The sequence below is a fragment of the Propithecus coquereli genome, unplaced genomic scaffold (assembly GCF_000956105.1).
Source record: "Propithecus coquereli isolate 6110/MARCELLA unplaced genomic scaffold, Pcoq_1.0 Scaffold13, whole genome shotgun sequence".
Lineage (NCBI taxonomy): Eukaryota > Metazoa > Chordata > Mammalia > Primates > Indriidae > Propithecus > Propithecus coquereli.
The window spans coordinates 9626070-9639029 of NW_012137191.1; the positions used below are offsets into that span (position 1 = coordinate 9626070).

Here is a 12960-nt window from a genome sequence, read left to right on the forward strand (position 1 = left end):
AATTTAAAAATCTAAGTCATGTTTTTTTTTCTTATTTTGAAGTGCATCAATGAGTCAAAACTCCAACATCACTTTTATTTTATTCTTCCCTCCCCAATTAGTTGATGCGCTGAAGACTGTAGGTTTTAGAAGCACAGATTCTTAATCTAAGGACTGAATATACCACTAGTGGATGGTTGAGAAATATTATCTGATCTTTACAATCTTCAGTTTTTTAGAATTTACAATCCTTTTACAAAAAGAATGATAACAGTAACTACCTCACTGAATTGTGGTGAGGAATAAATGAGATTATGTATGAAAAAGATTATGTATGAAAAAGAGTTTGTAAATGATCACTATCGAATGTTAATTAATTTGAGAGGAGAGAAGTGGAAACTGAGAAAGAAGAGGGGAGACAGGCTCTGAGCATGCTTTGCATCTTTTAGCAATGGAAGAAAATGATTCAAATTGCTCCGTAAGTAGGCATTGGTCCTGCACCTGCTTCCCTCTCTCAAACATAAAGGGCAGGTTTTAGATAATTTAATTGATATGAACTGCACAGCACGAAACTGCCTGGTTAAATAAATATATTATTTTTAATTGGTGTGGAGATATCTAGGGGAAAAAATCACAGATCCTCCAATTTCTGTTTACTTTTTGAAAGCCATCCCTATCAGGAAGTGAAAGTCCAAGCACCATAGAGCTGCATATTGTTTTCTATTCTTATTAGACTCTACAACCATTGAATTTCATAACATTTTAAAATGGAAAGAAATGGAGTATCAGCTGCTGGAGAAAGGAATAGAATCACAAAATTTTGCCCTAATGCAGGACAGTGTTGCCCTACTTCTAAGTGCTTCCCATCCATGGTTGATGTCCTGCTGCACTGCTCAAAGTGAGACAGTGAAGTTCCTTTCTTTTCCATAGTCTTTAAATGGCTTTGACACCACGCTCCAGCACTCATTCACTATCTATCGCACTCCTTGAATAAGCCTTGCCTGGTGGATGCCACACTCAGTGGCCTCAAGTTATCACTATTCTTTTGTCCAACCCTTCTGCCTGCCTTCTCAACTCAGCTGAAAGCACTCTCTCGTTGTCTTAACTAATCTTCCAGAGCTCTCGAATTTACCTCTTAGTACATAGTCAGACACTTAATGTAATTATTCTCACTTTCCTTTTCTAATATATGTAGAGTTTAACTTCCTCTTCAGTGACTTTTCTTATAAATGAGTTCTAGTCTCTCCAATTAAAATAAATACAGAGAAAATAGAGAAAACTATATTTTTTTGTTTGCTCTTTCTTCATCTTTCAGGGAAAATTCATTTTCCTTCCACTTGACTCTTCCCTTCTTCACAATCTCGAGTATGGTTTCTGTCCTGAGTCAATTAGCATCCTCCAGGAAGCAAACCTTAACACAGAATTGGAAGTGCAAAAGGTTTATTGCAAGCATGACTGCGATGGACAATGGGGAGTAACTAGGATGAGCCTTCAGACTGTGACACAAGCCTGTCACTTCTGAAGGGAGAAAAGGAAGGAAAGAATATTGCACAGAAAAAACGTTCAGACTGCCATGGCTTTTAAGAAAATCTCATCCATACCAGTGGGGTGCCCCCAGAGTGAAGAGTGTTCATTAGAGGAGCCCTAGGTCAGGCAGTATTGGCTCAGCTCTGCACCCCTGTGGTGCTCAGCCATTGCCTGGTGAGCGTGGCCTCGGAATGAATGCTGCTGTAGCCATTCCTGTGGTGCGGTAGCTAGACGCTGTCAGCTAAACATACTGCTGGCAGCTGTTCTCTCCAAAGAGAGATCTGAGCATCACACGTCCATTGGCTGCCACAGGAGCCTATGACTCTGATGAAGGTATTGAGTTCTTAAGTATGAAATGTCCGATTTCCTTACGGATTAAGTTTGACAGTTGATAATCTCTGACATTTCACTTTGACACTTCTTGTTTTATTTTTATTGTGAAGGTACATCCTCATTCTTTCAAATGCATAGTTTGGCTTGTGATTATCTTTCAAATTTTTTTAGAGCAATTTTTGTGAAACCATGGTTAAGTAAAAAATTTGAATTATTTTCGAATATGAGTTCCTTCATGGAACAAAGGCAGCGCAGACAGCTCGAAATATTAACGAAGGGTTTGGGAGTGTGGCACATGAACACACAGTACATCGATGGTTTCAGAAGTTCCCTTCTGGTGATTTTAATCTTGAAAATGAGCTACGTGGGTGACCTGAGACCAAGGTGGATAATGATGAGCTGAAAGCTGTAGTGGAACCAAATCCATCTCAACCTATGTATGAGTTACCAGCAAGGTTTGACATTATTATTCCAACAATATTGGACCATCTGAAACAAATCAGGAATGTAAAGAAGCTGGGTAGATTTGTTCTGCATGAATTAAACGAGTGTCAGAAGAGAAATCATCTCAAAGCTCGCCTTTCTTTGCTCTCATGATATAAAGGTGAATCTTTTCTACACCATATTGTTATGTGTGATGAAAAATGGATTCTTTTTGACAATCACAAGCATTCAGCATAATGTTGGATAAAAATGAAGTGCCGAAACACAGTGCAAAACTGAATATTCATCAAAAAAAGCTAAAAGCTATTTGTGTCTGTTTGGTGGTCCAACGCTGGTATTACCCACTACAGCTTCATGAAAGCTGGTCAGTCGATTACAGTGGATGTCTACTTCAACCATTGGATGAAATGATGAGGATACTTGTCATTAAGCAGCCGAGATTGGTCAATAGAGACAGGCCAATCCTATCACAAGACAAGGCTCGGCCACGTGTTGCACAAACGATGCTGCTTAAACTACAGAAGCTGCACTTGAAATCTCACTGTCACCCACATGTTTACCAGACATTGCACCAACAGAGTAGCACGTTTTCCAGGCTTTAAGCCACTTCTTGCAAGGAAAAATATTCAATTCTCAACAAGCTATGGAAAATGCCTTTTGGGATTTCATCTCTACTTGCTCTCCAGGCTTGTTCGCTGCTGGCATAAACAAGCTATCATTAAGATGGCAAAACTCTGTCCACAGTTTAGGCTCATACTTTGATTAATTGTGCTGCTTGTTGTTTGAGATATAATAAACTACACTTTGATTTGAAATCGTACATATCATATTTAATGACCTAGCACTTTCTCAGAGCTTAAAAATGACTGTCACTCCCTCTTCTCTAAATATGCGACATTTTATGGCTGAGTACTACTCCATGGTATGCATATACCACATTTTATTAATCTGCTCATGTATTGATGGGCACTTGGGTTGTTGCCACATCTTTGCAGTCAAAAACAATGGTGAACTAATATCTCTTGTATTATCCTGGATGGAGCTGGAGCACATTCTTCAAACTGAAGTATCACAAGAATGGAAAAACAAGCACCACATGTAGTCACCATTAAATTGGCACTAATTTGCACATATAGAAATAACATTCATCGTGCGTCAGGCAGGTGGGAGGGGCTTGGAGGGGATGGGTAAATTCACACCTAATGGGTGCGGTATACACTTTCTCGGGGATGGGCAGGCTTGTAGCTCTGACTCAGGTGGTACAAAGGAAATACATGTAACGAAAATGTTGTACCCCCGTAATATTCTGAAATTAAAAAAAAAATAACATTTGATGAGCTTCTTTTAGATTGACAAAAAATGTGCTTCTCCAGAGTTATGCTCTACTATAAACATATAAATAGTCTGTAAAAGCATTGCAACCAGCTATCTGATTCATTTGGTCTTTGTGATTACAGCCATATGCTACTTGCATCAGCAGGGAAATAAAGCTCTTCAGTGTTCACAACTTCAAAAATTGCCATTCAGTATTACTTTCTAGACAGGCAGCAGATATCCTACAATTCAAAAATTTTAATAATATATTTCATTTAGTGTTAATATTTTCTGAGTGCTTAATTGTGACAGACTCTGTTCTGGGTATTTTGTATGCATGAACTCTTCATCTGTAAAGCCCTTAAGTTACATTTTATTAGTATTGACATTTAATAGAAGAGAAACCAAGGCACAGAAAGGTTAAATAAATCTCTCAAGACCACATGACTAGAAAGTGGTGAAACCAACATTCAAACACAGGCCATTAGTCTCCAGAACTCAAACAACCAGTACATTTCCTGTGCCACTAATATCTAAAATACTTTTTTTAATAAAATTATTATTTGTGAAATATTGACCTAATATCTACTTTTAAGCATACATATCATGCAGCAATATGTTTTTTTTCTTTCAGGTCCCTGTATTCCTAATCCATGCCATAATGGAGGAACCTGTGAAATAAGTGAAGCATACCGAGGGGACACATTTATAGGCTATGTTTGTAAATGTCCTCGAGGATTTAATGGGATTCATTGTCAGCACAGTAAGTTATTCATAGTCATTGTTCTTTTATTATTATTGATTGCAGAGTATACAAGTCATTGTCATTCTTGTTTGTGGTAGAATCGTAGAATCTTAGAGCAGCAAAGAGCCCTAGCATTCGACTAATGCTGCTTTTCCCCCACTGAATATGCCATGTCCACAGCTGAGGACTCCCAGACCATGTTTCAGTCCTCACAGTGGCAGGGGGGCTAGTGGTCTTCTGGTCTGTCTTTTTCATTATTGTTCAGCTGTACTTGCAAAAAATTGTTGCTTATATCTGTTCCTGATATTTGTTCCTGATATCTGTCTCTTGCTTTCATACTTGTCCTAAAGCTACATTCTTCAAGCTTTCTCAAAATTATTCTGGTGATTATGTTCAGAGATGATGCCAAGAAAAGAAAACAAAACAAAACAAAACAAAACTGCTCACCTTGACCTTAAGTCAGTTTTCTCCTTCTTACTTCTTGGCATTTTTAGTGTGAAAATCTTTGAAAGTTCAACAAAAAGTATGTTATCTGCACTTCTTTCTTTTATCCCCTTTCTTATTTACCCTGGAAAGTTAAACAAAGTAAGTCCACTTGTTATGATTTCTTCTAAGAAGCAGGGCTAAATATAAATGCCAAATGAGTGTGGGCTCCTCACTGCTGTAGGTGTTCAGTTAGCAGCGAGGCTGTAGTGGACTCTAGGTTGTCAGGGGAGTTTCTTCCAAGGGGTTGCCACATGTGAGTGAGTCTTGAAGGAGGAATAGGATGTTGATAAGAGGGAGGGGAATGATTCATGGTAGGAAGAGTGGGAAGGGAATATGTGAGCCATGAATACTACAATGATAGATAAATCAATGGTATTAAGAATGACAAGGCAAAGTTGGGTATGTCAGCTAGAGCCAGATTTCCAACCACCAGCCAAAAACATAGAGTCCCTCCTGACTCTGAGACTGTGGGAGCATCTTGTGCTTTTCTGGAAACTCGCCATGGCCAGGAGTTTCTAGAATTTTTGTAGAAGCTGTTATAGCACATGGGCACCTAAGCTTCTTACAACTGGCACCTAAACTGCTTATAATTGTCTCTAAGAGCTAAGACCACCAACAAAGAAATGAGAGGCTACTGATTTTTCTCGTACTGGGTCTAGAGGCGCCAAGGCTGGGTGTCCCTGACAGTAGCATTACTACGCAGCCTTCACACACGAACACTTCCAAATAGCCCTGGAAAAATAGATAGGAGCTCAGACTCTTGGCCACCTTGACATTCACTTAATCCCATGAAGAAAATATTAGTAATTCTTCCAGGTAGAACCTTGTGATATGGTCTCATAAGCAGTGCTCAGAGAAAGACAGCTTGGCATGCCACTGAAACCTCTCAATTCCGAGTTGCTTTTATACAGCACACACACTTATGGAGGATTCCCCCGAAAAAAGAATAGGATTTCCATGATGGGGTGTTGTCCAGTGTTCAGAGGCAGGCCTTACACCCAAGGTCAACCTAACTTCGTTGTTTCCTATGGTGCAGGGCTCCAGGAGGGAGAAGGTAAGAGTATAAAAGGGCAGATTCTTACTGTTAGAAGAAATCCTCAAAGGGTTTAAAAGGACAATATTTTGAATACATGTATAGACTCCTGATATCACTTAAATATTTCACATTTATTAACCCTCCCACCTGGACTTACTGCTGAAGTCAAAGTTGGGGCCTGCCTCTTAACCAGAAATTGGGAAACTTTAAATCTTAGTTCTAATTAATGATATCTATACATTAACAGAAAGTTCTTTTCACATCTCCGAGATTTGTTTTCTTCATATTGTGAAGGTCAGTTTGGTTTCAGTTGTCTTTAATGGCCCGGAAGCCCCATTGAAGACATCAGGTCATTTGTTTGTCCCAAAATAAGTGAGGTTTCTCAGGAAAGGTGTTTCTGGATATGAGTACACCTGCCTCTGACTCCCTCACTTGGTTGGCTGTGAATTCTTTCAAGAAAGACTTCCGGTTTGGGGAGATAGAACAAATCATTTTGTCCTCATTCTCCATGGTGAGACATTCAAGTCTTTTCTTTCTTACCTCTATACCATGCTCAAATAAGCTCATAAATCCACATCATTTTGTTAAATTTCAAGGTTTACTTTGAAGTACAAAGATACCCTCCCCCTTAATACATCTGATCTACCCCCCCACACAAGATCTTAAACCTTTATTAGGAATTGCAATGAGAAGCCCCGGTCTGAGAGATTCAATTCAGAACTGGGGTATTGTTGTCTAATCCATCTGATCCCTATTCTCTGAAGTGCATCATTATTAAAAGAAACAAGAAAACAGAAGAATAAGGATTGTATTTGGAATCAGAAAGCTGGATTTGAGGCCTGACCTTTACAGTTATTGGATAAGTGACCTTGAGCCAGTCACCTGATCCCTTTTCAATTGAAGACATATAAATTGAGAAATTGAACTAGAAATAGATGGTCTTTGGTTCATATGAGCCAAGAGGGTATTATGACTAAATAGGTAGCTTACTCACTGTACAAAGGTTAGCAAGCCTTCCTCCTGATAGATGAAATTGAGAAGGATTATATATTGGGAAAGCAGATTTAGAAGTGCTGGGAGCCCTGAAAACTTCTTCAGGTAGAAGAACAGAAAAATACACTTCTTTAATCTTTTGCAAGGATTGCTAGGTATTTGGGTTTGTTTTTCACAGTGGTATTAGTAATAGTTTTATGAGCTAGATATTCTCTGGAACTTTGCTACTCAAGTTTAGACAAGTATCAGCATTATTTGAAAGGTTATTAGAAATGTAGATTATCAGGCACCACCTCAAGTCAACTGAATCAGAATCAATATTTCAAAGTGATCCCCAGTTGACTCTTATACATGTTGAAGTTTGAGAAATACTACATAAGGCTTTCAGTAGCCAAATGTGATCATTATACAGAATTAGCAACTTCTACATTCAGTTACATAACAATAGATTATAGGCAAAATATTCATTAAGCTTTGTAAAAATCAAAACTCTACTGAAAATCAATAAAAATGAGCAATGTACCAACATAGTGTGAACATTCCATTTTGAAAAAGAATTTTTAAAAATCCTTAAGACAGCCATATGAGAGGGGTGATTAATTTAGTTCTATATGACAGAATGTTGACTAAATATCTTTTGGAATATAGCTAGACATTTAAAGAACTTTAATTTTTATGATACAGTGTAGTTAATAGGTTTTGTTTAACAACTATTATGTCAATATGTTACAAATTAGAATAATTATTTCCAGGGCCAGCATTAATATTATCTACATATGTTTTCAACATGTTTTTTGGGATTTTTTGATTTATAAACTTTATTTTTAGAGCAGTTTAGGTTTATAGAAAAATTGAGCAGAAAGTACAGAGAATTCTCTATATCTCTCCCCCTACATAGTTTCTGCTATTATTAACATTTTATATTGCTGTGGTATATTTATTATAATTGATGAACCAATACTGATACATTATTGCTAAATAAAGTCCATAGTTTACTTTAGAGTTTATTCTTTGTATTGTATAGTTCTGTGGGATTTGAAAAATGTGTAATATCATGTGTCCACCATCACAGTATCATACAGAATAGCTTAACTGACCTAAACATCCCTTATTATTAATTAAACATCCCTTATTAATCCTTTCCTACTCCTCCCAAAAACCTTTGTAACCTTTGTAACCTTTACTCTGTCTACGGTTTTGCCTTTTCCTGAATATCATATAATTGGAATCATACAGTCTGTAGTCTTTTCAGACTGACTTATTTTACTTAACTGTGTGCATTTAAGGTTCTCCCATGTCTTTTTAGGACTTAATAGCTCATTTCCTCTTACTGTGAATAGTATTCCATTTTATGGATGTACAACACTTTGTTTATTCATTTACTTATTGAAGGAAATCTTTGTTGCTCCCAATTTTTGTCAATTATGAACACTCATGTGCAGGTTTTTATGAGTTAAGTCTTTAACTCGCTTTTACTAACTGCCTAGTAGTGCATTTTCTAGAATGTATGGTAAAAGTACATTCGGTCTTGTAAGAAATTTCCAAGTGGTTTTCCATGGTAACCATTTTATCTACTCACCAGCAATGAATGAGGGTGCTTCATTTGCTGTTGTCAGTGTTTTGAATTTTACCTATTACATATGCTTTTTGTGGTAATGAAAGTAGCATGGAGTTATAATTTTATATGAATAGCAATGATTAGCATTGGGTTTTATATAGAATTATCAAATTACACATGTTTTTAAATGTCATAAAATAATGTGAAACACACGTGTGTGTGTGTGTGTGTGTGTATGTGTAAATTATAGGAAATAAATTACAGATTGAGTTGAATACGAAGATGGTCTAGACTTGGTTAGACTTCTGAAAGGCATTTTTAAGGAAGTGGTTTTCTTCTGGAAGCTGCACTTGGTACTGACTGGAAGTGATCATATTTTATTTGTTGCCTAGTAACAAATCTAATGCCTTAGGGAAGGACTATTTCTTCTTCTTTCCCCGAACGCTTTGCCTGTCTTCCCACTGACGGCATCCTGTGCATTCTTCCCTACCTGTGCATAGCTCCACAGCCTTTGATTCCTTTTTATAATGAATTTTCTTGATTGCTATTCTTCAAGGAAGAAGGGATGATCTAGGAGCCCACTGAGTACTGAAACAAGAAGGACTATTTTAAAGAAGTGGCCCATGTCACCACATTATCTCAAGATAAAATGCTCCCCAGTCCTTTTCACCTCCAAGAAAGTTGGTCAGAAAAACAGCATCTAAAATTTTCCTCTCTATATATTCTGCTAACCACTGTAGACCAGTTTGATCTTAATTTAAATGATTGATTAATGGATGCATACGTTGAACAAATGTTTATTGGGGTCATGAACCATTTTCCTTTTGTAACTTGCATATTTCACTATTCTCAGAGTTAGCCAATGCTATTTCCTGTTTTTGTGATCATTGCTAATTGGATTAATTACATATTTGGCAATTATGTGCTTTCTCTGGTATATTGCACTTGTCAAGCATGCAGACTTCTGGTCCCACTTAAGCCCTATTGAATCAGAATTTTTGATCGGTTCCCTGGATCTAGTTAAAGGCACCCCTGTGATCCTTAGGTACACCAAATTTAAGAACCATTGCCTTAAAAAATAACTATTTACCTTCAATCTCAAAATTATACCAGAGGAACTATGCTGTTAGGGGAAGAATTCTCAGTTATACCTGAGTTTTTGACGTAGTTCTGTCTTGATCAATTGATGAATGGCCAGTTAGCACTTAATGGTTTGTGCCTCTGGTTTCTCATCCAGGTATTCAATTCAGTTCAACAAGCACTTACTGAGAACTTCACAATGGATTATATGCTAGAAATAACATTTCTAAATAGGTAGTTGTTAGGATCAGATAAGGTGCTGCAGAGCACACTTTACAAGTTTTGAAAAGTTACAGATGCCTAATGGACTAAAATTTTAAAATATAATGGGGTTTCCTACTGTTCTTTAATTTTCCTCTTCCTTTAAAATATTTTAATTGTAATTTTTTAGAAAAAACAATTGTGTAATGGAGCGGGGGAGGCTCAATATGTGGCTTTATGCCTTTCAATAAGAATTCCTCTCTTATTACCTCTGATAGGTAATTGTTTTTTTTAATCAGTCTTTATAATTTTAAAGTGATGGCTTCTTTGTTTTATCTTTACCCCTAGTAAATCAATTTTCCCTAATAAAGCATTTACTTCAAAACTGAAAAATTTTACTTGGAGTTATTATGTTACTGATGCTGGCAAACTATATAAGTATACTGAATAAATAAAGACCTTAAAGGAGACTTCCAAAACAGACTTGTCTCCAATCCCAAAAGCTTTCAGAATGAAGTTGAGATTCCAGATTTTCCTACTTACCAATAACTTTACAGGTCAATGTGAGCCACATTAACTTTATCAGTCAAAGGTTCTCAAACTTGGGGTGCATGTGAATCTAGATTAGTAATAGATTCCTTTTGTTCACCCATAGAGATTCCAATTTCACAGATCTAGGTTTGGACCCAGGTCTGACTGTTTAACAAGTATCCCAGTGAAAGTGATGCAAATGGTTCTAGAACTCTGTTTCTTAACCTTCGCTGCACATTAGAATCACCTGGGGCCCTATAAAAAGTAGTGATGCCTGGCTCCCACCCCAGAGATTCTGACTCAATTTGTCTGGGGGATGGTGTAAGCATTAGGAGTCTTAAAACCTCCCCAGATGATTCTAATGTGCAACTAAGGCTGGAAATCAGTGTTCTAGAACCATACTGGGAGGAATTATCATGCCTTAATGAAACTAAGTGGAGAAATACTTAAAGAGAAACCAAGCTTATGATTCATAATTATATTCCCACACTATATGTATAATCGTACAACCTTAGTTAATTCAATCATTGTTTGATACAATGTAAATTATCTTATACCAAAAGCCCCTAACTGACTGAATCAGGCCAGAAAAAGATATTAGCTTACTGTTCTTAGAATTTGTTATCCCTTAATCTATCTGTAGTAGCCAGAATCCCAAGGCATTTTTATTTTCTTCTTTTCTCATTTGGCTGGAAACCAACAAAGAGCATTATCCTGACAGAGATATATAATATAATGGATATTTCCACATTCACTATTCCAATATAGACATTGGAATATTTCATTGCAAAAATCACAAACTTTGCAATGAAATTGATTTTTGCAATGAAATACTCAGATTTTTATAAAACTCAAAATATTTGGAAATTGCTACTTTAGATTACAATATAACATTCTTGTATTCTGTTGCTTGTTAGAAGAAATTTGGTTGCCAGTAAAATGATAAACTCCAAGCAAAAATATGTTAAACAAATATCGCCAGAAGATTATACCCATGAAGGCGGTGTATTTATACTAATAGACCTGAGCTTCTTGAACTCATGATTTTATAAAGGCTCTCTCCAAAAATAGAGGTGGAATCGCAAATGTAGTTTAAAAGAATTTGTAGATAATCCATAGTTTTTAGATAATCCTTCCAGCCTGTACTGACATTAAGATGGATTTCCAAATTACTATTGCTCTTAGCTATCATCTTCCAAATAAGTTGCTCAGGTAGTACATCATTCTCCTCTAAAGTCTTCCCCAGCCATGTCAGGAAATAATTTACTTATTTACATATTTGATAAATATTTATTGAGAGTTTACTTACTATTTTGCCAAGTTGCCACACGTGCTTAGAAATGAGCACTGGTTCCCTGACTCAGCTGCTGGTCCCACCTCGAGCATAATGCTAAGGGCAGGCTATGCTATTCTCTGCTGGTGGCCACCCGGCCGACTGAAACTACACATGATCTTAAGAAACATCTGGGAAAGTCTAGCCATTTTAATAACATTGAGTCCTACTATGTTCCTTGTAGTTGAAAACCTCTGTAGCTTTTTCCAGAACCTTACAGATCCCTTTGTGAACACACTTGCTCAGCCTTCCTGCCCTAACTGATCTTTCATTCAGGGCTCAGATACCTCAGGCCAGTTGAGAGACAGGCACCATGGGCACACCTCTCTTCTTCTCATCTCTGCTATCTTCCTCAGGAAGCTATTTTGCAGACTCATTTCTCCTCAGTCAGTTATAAAAGTATAAGCACTTTGTACATGGGACTAAACCTCCATAAGGACCTGAAGCTCACTTATCAACAGATACATATTAACTTTTTACTCTGTGCCAAGCACCATTTGGGATACTGGAATACAGCACTGAACCAAAATAATCAAGTCCTTGCTGTCATATGTTAAGGGGGAAAAGGATAATACAAAATATGACACACACATTACCACACAGCCCAGCAGTTACACTCTTGGGCCTTTATCCTGGAGAAATAAAAAGGTAGGTTTCCATAAAAACCTATACATTGATAGTCATAGCAGCTTTATTTGTAACAGCCAAAATCCAGAATTTGCCCAGATGTCCTTCAATAGGTGAATGGTTAAGCAAATTGGAGTATATACATACCATGAAATACTTGCTACTCAGCAATGAAAAGGACCTATTGATATATACAACTATTTAGATAAATCTCCAGGAAATTAAGCTGAGAAATAAACAGCCAATACCAAAAGAGTACCTACTCAATGATCCATTTATATAATATTTTTGAAATGACAAAGTTTTAGAAATGGAGGACAAATTAGTGTTTTCCAGATGTTAGGGAGGGAGGGAGGGAGGAAGGTGAGTGTGGTTATAAATGGGCAATGTAAGGTATCCTTGTGTTGCAACTATTCAGTATATTGACTGTGATGATAGATACACAAACCTATATATGTGACGAAATTTTATAGAGCTAATTACATACACATACATCAATGTAAGTAAAACTGGAGAATCTGAATAAGATTGGAGTATTGCCAATACTTTGATTGTGCTCTTATACTGTAGCTTACAAAATGTTAACTATCGAGGGAAACTGAGTAAAGTGTACAACAGATCTTTTTGTATTACTCTTTTTCAAATGGATGTGGATCAACAATTATTTCAATAAAAATTCAATTAAAAAGTTAAACAGTAATGTATAATATCGAGTACTCGTTTATGTTATAAAGATAGGGACTATGGAACAATGCAGTGTAAGTGCTATTTTA

The 12960-nt window shown here is 36.7% G+C and overlaps 1 protein-coding gene across 1 annotated transcript in view; it reads left to right on the forward strand.

Annotated features, from left to right (window-relative positions):
• Positions 1-12960, forward strand: part of EDIL3 (EGF-like repeats and discoidin I-like domains 3) — a 508872-nt gene that overhangs the window by 232842 nt on the left and 263070 nt on the right. Inside the window, exon 3 of the mRNA XM_012638396.1 lies at positions 4232-4360. Within this exon, the coding sequence (XP_012493850.1) occupies positions 4232-4360 (129 nt within the window). The remainder of the gene's footprint in view (positions 1-4231; positions 4361-12960) is intronic.